This window comes from Pyrgilauda ruficollis, unplaced genomic scaffold (genome assembly GCF_017590135.1).
Source record: "Pyrgilauda ruficollis isolate IOZ18807 unplaced genomic scaffold, ASM1759013v1 scaffold1145, whole genome shotgun sequence".
In the NCBI taxonomy this organism is placed as follows: domain Eukaryota; kingdom Metazoa; phylum Chordata; class Aves; order Passeriformes; family Passeridae; genus Pyrgilauda; species Pyrgilauda ruficollis.
This window is the reverse complement of record NW_024509711.1, coordinates 1-8258: the sequence shown is the minus strand read 5'-3', so window position 1 is coordinate 8258 and position 8258 is coordinate 1. Positions and strand designations below refer to the sequence as shown.

Below are 8258 nucleotides of genomic sequence, written 5' to 3'. Positions count from 1 at the left end.
GCTGGAGGAGTGGCCCTCGGAGGCCGCGTGCCAGGACGCGGCGCTGCAGCAGCGCTGCCAGGACTTCGTCGAGTTCTCCGAGTCCATGACGCTCTTCGGCTGTCCCAGCTGAGTCCCCAAGGTGTCCCCACCCTGGGGTGGCACCAACGCTCCGGTGGCACCTGGGTGTCACCGCTCTTCTCCGGGTGCTTTTTGTCCCCTCCCCGCCTTTTTTGGGTTTTTTCCTCTATTTTTTGGTTAAAAAAGTCATTTCTGAGCACTCCATACAGGGGACATGTGGGGGGGAGTGGGGACACCAGAGAGGACATGGGGACACCAGAGGGGACATGGGGACACCAAGGGCACATCGGGACACCAGAGGGGGCATGGGGACATGGTGGGGGACATGGGGACATCAGAGGGGACATGGGGACGCCAAGAGTACATGGGGACACCAAAGGGGGCATGGAGACATCATAAGGGACATGGGGACAGCAGAGAGGACGTGGCGGGGAGTGGGGACACCAAGGGGACATGGGGACATCATAGGGGGCATGAGGACATCATAAGGGACATGGGGACATGGTGAGGGACAGAGGCACACCAAGAGGACATGGGGACACCATAAGGGACATGGGCACATCACAGGGGACATGTGGGGGGGAGTGGGGACACCAAGGAGACCTGGGGACACCAGAAGGGGCATGGGGACATGATAAGACAGCAGAGAGGACGTGGCGGGGAGTGGGGACACCAAGGGGACCTGGGGACACCACAGGGGGCATGGGGACACCACAGGGGACAGGGGGACATGGTAAGGGTCATGGGGACATGGTGAGGGACATGGGGACAGCAGAGGGGACATGGGGCCATCATAAGGGACAGGGGGACAGCAGAGAGGACGTGGCGGGGAGTGGGGACACCAAGGGGCCCTGGGGACACCAGAGGGGTCATGGGGACATCATAGGGGACACAGGGACTCCGTAGGGGACAGGGGGACACCACAGGGGACATGGGGACATGGTGAGGGACATGAGGGACATGGGGACAGCAGAGGGGACATGGGGCCATCATAAGGGACAGGGGGACAGCAGAGAGGACGTGGCGGGGAGTGGGGACACCAAGGGGCCCTGGGGACACCAGAGGGGTCATGGGGACATCATAAGGGACATGAGGACATCACAAGGGACATGGGGACACCACAGGGGGCATGGGGGACACCATAACAGAAATGGGGACACCATAAGGGACATGGGGACATTACAGGGGACACAGGGACTCTGTAGGGGACAGGGGGACACCACAGGGGACATGGGGACATGGTGAGGGACATGAGGGACATGGGGACACCACAGGGGACATGGGGACACCCAAACCCTGCACCCCACATTTCCCACCCCACACTCGGCACCTGGGACAATTTTGGGGGGGGATCTGGGGCAAATTTTGGGGTTTCTGGGGCAAATCTGGGGGTGATGGGGGAAATTTTGGGGTGACGGGGCAAATTTGGGGCCTCTGGGACAAATTTGGGGGTTCTGGGGCAAATTTAGGGGGTTCTAGTGTTAAATTTTGGGGACTCCAGGACAAATTTTGAGGTCTCTGGGGCAAATTTTGGGGCTCACGGGCAAATTTTGGGGGGTTCTGGGGCAAATGTAGGGGTTTGGAGCAAATCTGGGGGAGTCCAGGACAAATTTTGGGGGATTTCCAGTAAATCTGGGGGGACTCCAGGACAAATTTTGGGGGATTTTCAGCAAATTTGGATTTCCTGGGGCAAATTTTGGGAGGTTCTGGGGAAAATGTTCGGATTTTGGGGGAGTCCAGGACAAATTTTGGGGGATTTTTGGCAAATTTGGATTTCCTGGGGCAAATTTTGGGGCTCACGGGCAAATTTTGGGGGGTTCTGGGGCAAATGTGGGGGTTTGGAGCAAATCTGGGGGAGTCCAGGACAAATTTTGGGGGATTTTTGGCAAATTTGGATTTCCTGGGGCAAATTTTGGGAGGTTCTGGGGAAAATGTTGGGATTTTGGGGTTAAATTTCGGGGGGCTTCAGGACAAATTTTCGGGGGTTTTTGGCAAATTTTGGAGTTTCCAGGGCAAATTTGGGGATTTTGGGGTTAAATTTGGGGGGTTCTGGGGTAAATTTTGGGGGATTTGCAGGTGGGGACCCCCCGAGGTCCCCTCGGTGCCACCCCAGGGTTGTCACCCCAGATTTTTTGGGGACAATCCAGGCGGTGAAAAGAATCCATAAATATTTTTATTCATCCATTAATAAATAATTAATTAAGGACAATAATGAATAAATAATTAATTAAGGGCAATAATTAATTAAGGACAGCAGGGACTCTCCCCCCCAAAGCGTCCCCAGTGTCCCCAAGGAGGTCCCAAGTGTCCAGCACCATGTCCCCAAGTGTCCCCAAGTGTCCAGCACTGGGTCCACGAGGTCCCCGAATGTCCCCAAGCACCAAACTGGGGGGGGGGGTCACCGATGTCACCTGATGTCCCCAAACCTTCAGGTGTGGATGTCACCGATGTCACTTGGTGTCCCCAAACTTCCAGGTGTGGAGGTCACCGATGTCACCTGGTGTCCCCAGTCTTTGGGGACAAGGTTTTGTCACTCAAATCTTCGGCCATGAACGTCACCAATGTCACTTGCTGTCCCCAAACCTCCAGGTGTGGACATCACCGATGTCACTCAGTGTCCCCAAATCTCTAGGTGTGGAGGTCACCAATGTCACCTGGTGTCCCCAAATCTCTGGGTTTGGATGTCACCGATGTTCCTTGTCCCCACATCTCTGGGTGTTGCGGTCTTGTCCCCAAATCTCCAACCAGGGATGTCACCGATGTCCCTTGTCCCCGAATCTCCAGGTTTGGAGGTCACCGATGTCACTTGATGTCCCCAAATCTCTGGGTGTTGTGGTCTTGTCCCCAAACCTCCAGGTTTGGACGTCACTGATGTCCCTTGTCCCCAGACCTCCAGGTTTGGATGTCACCGATGTCCCTTGTCCCCACATCTCTGGGTTTGGACGTCACCGATGTCCCTTGACGTCCCCAAACCTCCACACTCGGGACTCCCCGATGTCCCCAAGCCCCCCCCCGGCAGGTGACCAGGCCGGCCACCCCCTCACCACCCGTGTGTCACCACCGGGTGCCACCGCCCGGTGCCACCACTCGTCACCCCCCCGCGATCCGCAGCAGCCCCACGAAGTTTCCCTCGCGCTCCTCCTGCTCCAGCTGCCACCCGCCCGTGTCCCCAGCGGTGTCCCCAGCGGTGTCCCCAGCGGTGTCCCCAACCAGCTGGAGGCTCAGCGTGTCCCCAGGCCACAGCTGTCCCACGGCCTGGGCCAGCGCTGACCGCTGCCGGTGGCCCCCGGTGGCGGCCGGCAGGGACAGTGGCACGGCCAGCAGCGGCCTTGGGGACCCGGCGCGGCGCAGCTGCAGGGTGACGGCGCCTTGGGGACAGGTGGCCGCGGTGCAGGTGACACCCAGCTGGCCGTAGAGGAGGTAGAGGCCACCGGATGTCACCCGTAGCGTCCTCGAGGTGTCCAGCTGGATGTCACCGCTCAGGAAAACGCCCTGGACGCCGTCCTCGTAGCGCGGTGACAGGGACGGTGACAGCGAGCCTGGGGACAGGGGACAGCGGTCAGCGGGGACAGGGGGACATCAGGGGACAGGGGGGACACAGGGACATCAGGGGACAGTGGGGACATTGGGGACATTGGGGACAGTGGGGACAGTGGGGACATTGGAGACAGGGGACAGTGGTCAGTGGGGACATGGGGACATCAGGGGACAGCGGTCAGCGGGGACATCGGGACACTGGGGACAGTGGGGACATTGGGGACATTGGGGACAGGGGACAGCGGTCAGCGGGAACATGGGGACACACGGACATCAGGGGACAGTGGGGACATGGGGAGAGGGGACAGCAGTCAGTGGGGACGGGGGACATCAGGGGACAGTGGGGACATTGGAGACATGGGACAGCAGTCAGTGGGGACATCAGGGGACATGGGGACAGGGGACAGTGGTCAGCGGGAACATGGGAACATCAGGGGACAGGGGGACAGTGGGGACATCAGGGGACAGGGGACAGCGGGGACATCGGAACACTGGGGACATGGGGACATGGGGACAGGGGACAGCTGTCAGTGGGGACAGGGGGACATCGGGGACAGGGGGACAGTGGGGACATCGGGACACTGGGGACATAGGGACATGGGGACATGGGGACAGGGGACAGAGGTCAGTGGGGACATTGGGATATCAGGGGACAGGGGGACAGTGGGGACATCGGGACACTGGGGACATAGGGACATGGGGACATGGGGACAGGGGACAGCAGTCAGTGGGGACGGTGACAACGAGCCTGGGGACAGGGGACAGCTGTCAGTGGGGACAGGGGGACATCGGGGACAGGGGGACAGTGGGGACATCGGGACACTGGGGTCAGTGGGGACATCAGGACATTGGGGACATGGGGACATGGGGACACAGGACATGGGACAGCGGTCAGTGGGGACAGCGGTCAGTGGGGACGTGGGGACATGGGGTAGCTCAGGGACAGAGGGGACAGCGGGTGACAGGGAGGAGGGAGCCTGGGGACACAGGGGTTGGGGACACCCTGGGGATCACAGGGACAGGGACACTCCGTGACACCCTGGGGACACTCCGTGACATCTTAGGGACATTCCACGACGTCCTGGGGACCACAGGGACACCCTGCGGCACCCTGGGGATCGCGGGGACATTCCGTGACACCTTGGGGACACTGACACCCTGGGGACATTCCATGACACCCTGGGGACAGTGACACCTTGGGGACACTGACACCCTGGGGACATTCCATGACACCCTGGGGACAGTGACACCTTGGGGACACTCCGTGACATCCCAGGGACATTCCATGACACCCTGGGGACCACAGGGACAGGGACACTCCGTGACACCCTGGGGACATTGAAGCCTTGGGGACACTCCGTGACGCCGCCTGTGCCACCCCCGGATGCCGCGGGGGAGGTGACATCGGGGAGGTGACAATGGGGGAGGTGACACTTCCTCTGCGAGGAACCCGAGTGACAATTTCGAGATGACTCTGGTGGGGGGAGGGGAGGGGAGGGGACATCCAGGGACAGGAGGGGACACAGGGGACATCAGGGGACACAGGGGACATCAGGAACTGGAGGGGACACAGGGACAGGAGGGGACATCAAGGGACAGGAGGGGACACAGTGGACACAAGGGTCACAGGGGACAGGAGGGGACATCAGGGGACATTCAGGACTTACTGGCACTGAGCAGGATGTGGGCAGCGGTGGCAGCCTGAGGGGACAGGAGGGGACAACGTCAGCAGGAGGGTCCCCAACGTCCCCAAGGTCCCCACGGTCCCCAAGGTGTCCCCAAGGTGTCCCCAATGTCCCCAAGGTGTCCCCAAGGTGTCCCCAAGGTCCCCAAGGTGTCCTCAAGGTCCCCAAGATGTCCCCAAGGTCCCCACGGTCCCCAAGGTGTCCCCAAGGTGTCCCCAAGGTCCCCAATGTCCCCAAGGTGTCTCCAATGTCCCGAAGGTCTCCAATGCCCCCAATGTCCTCAAGTTTGTCCCCAAGGTGTCCCCAATGCCCCCCATGTCCCTAAGGCGTCCCCAATGTCCCCAAAGTGTTCCTGAGGTGTCCCCAAGGTGTCCCCAGTGTCCCCGAGGCGGACAGATGGACAGCTGGACGGACACGTGGACACACAGGATGGACACAGGGACACGTGGACGGACAGATGGACACAGGGACGGACAGATGGACACCTGGACAGACAGATGGACACACAGGATGGACACAGGGATGGACAGATGGACACCTGGACGGACACAGGGATGGACATAGGGACACCTGGATGGACAGATGGACACAGGGACGGACAGATGGACACACAGGATGGACACAGGGACACCTGGATGGACAGATGGACACAGGGACGGACAGATGGACACCTGGACAGACAGATGGACACATGGATGATGGACACTTGGATGGACACAGGGACACACGGGATGGGCACATGGATGGACACACGGACACATGGATGGACGGATGGACAACTGGACACCAGGACAGACGGATGGACACCGGGACAGACGGACAACTGGGCAGATGGACAACCGGACACCTGGGCAATCAAACACCAGGACAGACGGACACCAGGACAGACGGACACCAGGACAAATGGACACCAGGACAAGCATCTGGACCACTGCACAACTGGACACCTGGACAACTGGATAACCAGACACCAGGACAGACACAGGGACAAACGGACACCAGGACAAACACCCAGACAACCAGAAGACCGGACATCAGGACACCAGGACAAATGGACTCCAGGACAGACAGACACCTGGACAAACGGACATCAGGACACCAGGAAAATTGCACACCTGGACAGACGGACAACTGGACAAACGGACATCAGGATACCAGGACAAATGCACACCAGGACAACTGGACACCAGGACAAACGGACACCAGGACAAACACCTGGACAACCGGACACCAGGACAGACGGAGACCGAGACAAACGGACACCTGGACAAACGGACAACTGGACAGACGGACACCAGAACAGACACCTGGACAAATGCACACCAGGACAAACGGACAACTGGACAAATGGACACCAGGACAACTGGACACCAGGACAAACACCCGGACGCCGGGACACCTGGACAGACGGACACCGGGACAGCCGGCCCCCAGGACACCCAGACCCTGGGACAAGCGGGCACCGCGCGCTCAGGACAGACGGACGGACGGACAGACCGACAGCCCCCCCCACCCCCCCCCGTGCCCACCTTACATCGGGGAGGGGACACGGTGACATCAGGGAATGCACCGGGGACACGCTGACATCGGGGAGGGGACACGGTGACACCGAGGGGGGACTGGAATATCGGGGAGGGGACAGCGAGGAGGGGACACGGTGACATCGGGGAGGGGACACGGTGACATCAGGGAATGCACCGGGGACACGCTGACATCGGGGAGGGGACACGGTGACACCGAGGGGGGACTGGAATATCGGGGAGGGGACAGCGAGGAGGGGACACGGTGACATCGGGGAGGGGACACGGTGACATCAGGGAATGCACCGGGGACACGCTGACATCGGGGAGGGGACACGGTGACACCGAGGGGGGACTGGAATATCGGGGAGGGGACAGCGAGGAGGGGACACGGTGACATCGGGGAGGGGACACGGTGACATCAGGGAATGCACCGGGGACACGCTGACATCGGGGAGGGGACACGGTGACACCGAGGGGGGACTGGAATATCGGGGAGGGGACAGCGAGGAGGGGACACGGTGACATCGGGGAGGGGACACGGTGACATCAGGGAATGCACCGGGGACACGCTGACATCGGGGAGGGGACACGGTGACACCGAGGGGGGACTGGAATATCGGGGAGGGGACAGCGAGGAGGGGACACGGTGACATCGGGGAGGGGACACGGTGACATCAGGGAATGCACCGGGGACACGCTGACATCGGGGAGGGGACACGGTGACACCGAGGGGGGACTGGAATATCGGGGAGGGGACAGCGAGGAGGGGACACGGTGACATCGGGGAGGGGACACGGTGACATCAGGGAATGCACCGGGGACACGCTGACATCGGGGAGGGGACACGGTGACACCGAGGGGGGACTGGAATATCGGGGAGGGGACAGCGAGGAGGGGACACGGTGACATCGGGGAGGGGACACGGTGACATCAGGGAATGCACCGGGGACACGCTGACATCGGGGAGGGGACACGGTGACACCGAGGGGGGACTGGAATATCGGGGAGGGGACAGCGAGGAGGGGACACGGTGACATCGGGGAGGGGACACGGTGACATCAGGGAATGCACCGGGGACACGCTGACATCGGGGAGGGGACACGGTGACACCGAGGGGGGACTGGAATATCGGGGAGGGGACAGCGAGGAGGGGACACGGTGACATCGGGGAGGGGACACGGTGACATCAGGGAATGCACCGGGGACAGCGGGGAGGGGGCGGCGACATCGGGGAAGGGACCGGGGAGGGGACACGGTGACATCAGGGAGCGGGACATGGGGAGGGACATCGGGGAATGGAGCGGGGACAGCGGGGAGGGGACCTGGTGACATCGGGGAAGGGACTGGTGACACCAGGGAGGGAACGGGGGACATTAGGGAGGGGACAGTGACATCGAGGGGGACAACGAGAAGGGGTTGGGGACAACGAGAAGGGGTTGGGGACACCGGGGAG

At 61.2% G+C, this 8258-nt stretch overlaps 1 protein-coding gene and 1 long non-coding RNA gene across 2 annotated transcripts; one reads left to right on the top strand and one right to left on the bottom strand.

Moving 5' to 3' along the window:
* Window positions 1–2214: 2214 nt before the first annotated feature.
* LOC121360563 lies at window positions 2215–5351 on the bottom strand. Its single transcript, XR_005956225.1, has 2 exons — window positions 5265–5351; window positions 2215–3599 (listed from the first exon to the last, which is right to left on the bottom strand). It is a non-coding gene; the product is annotated as an uncharacterized LOC121360563 (long non-coding RNA).
* Window positions 5352–6005: 654 nt separating this feature from the next.
* On the top strand, window positions 6006–6833 carry LOC121360565 (the record flags this gene model as incomplete). The annotated part of the gene is made up of 2 exons (XM_041480484.1): window positions 6006–6026; window positions 6063–6833. Coding segments are annotated over exons 1-2 (784 nt in total), but the record flags the coding sequence as incomplete, so codon positions are not given.
* Window positions 6834–8258: the final 1425 nt, after the last annotated feature.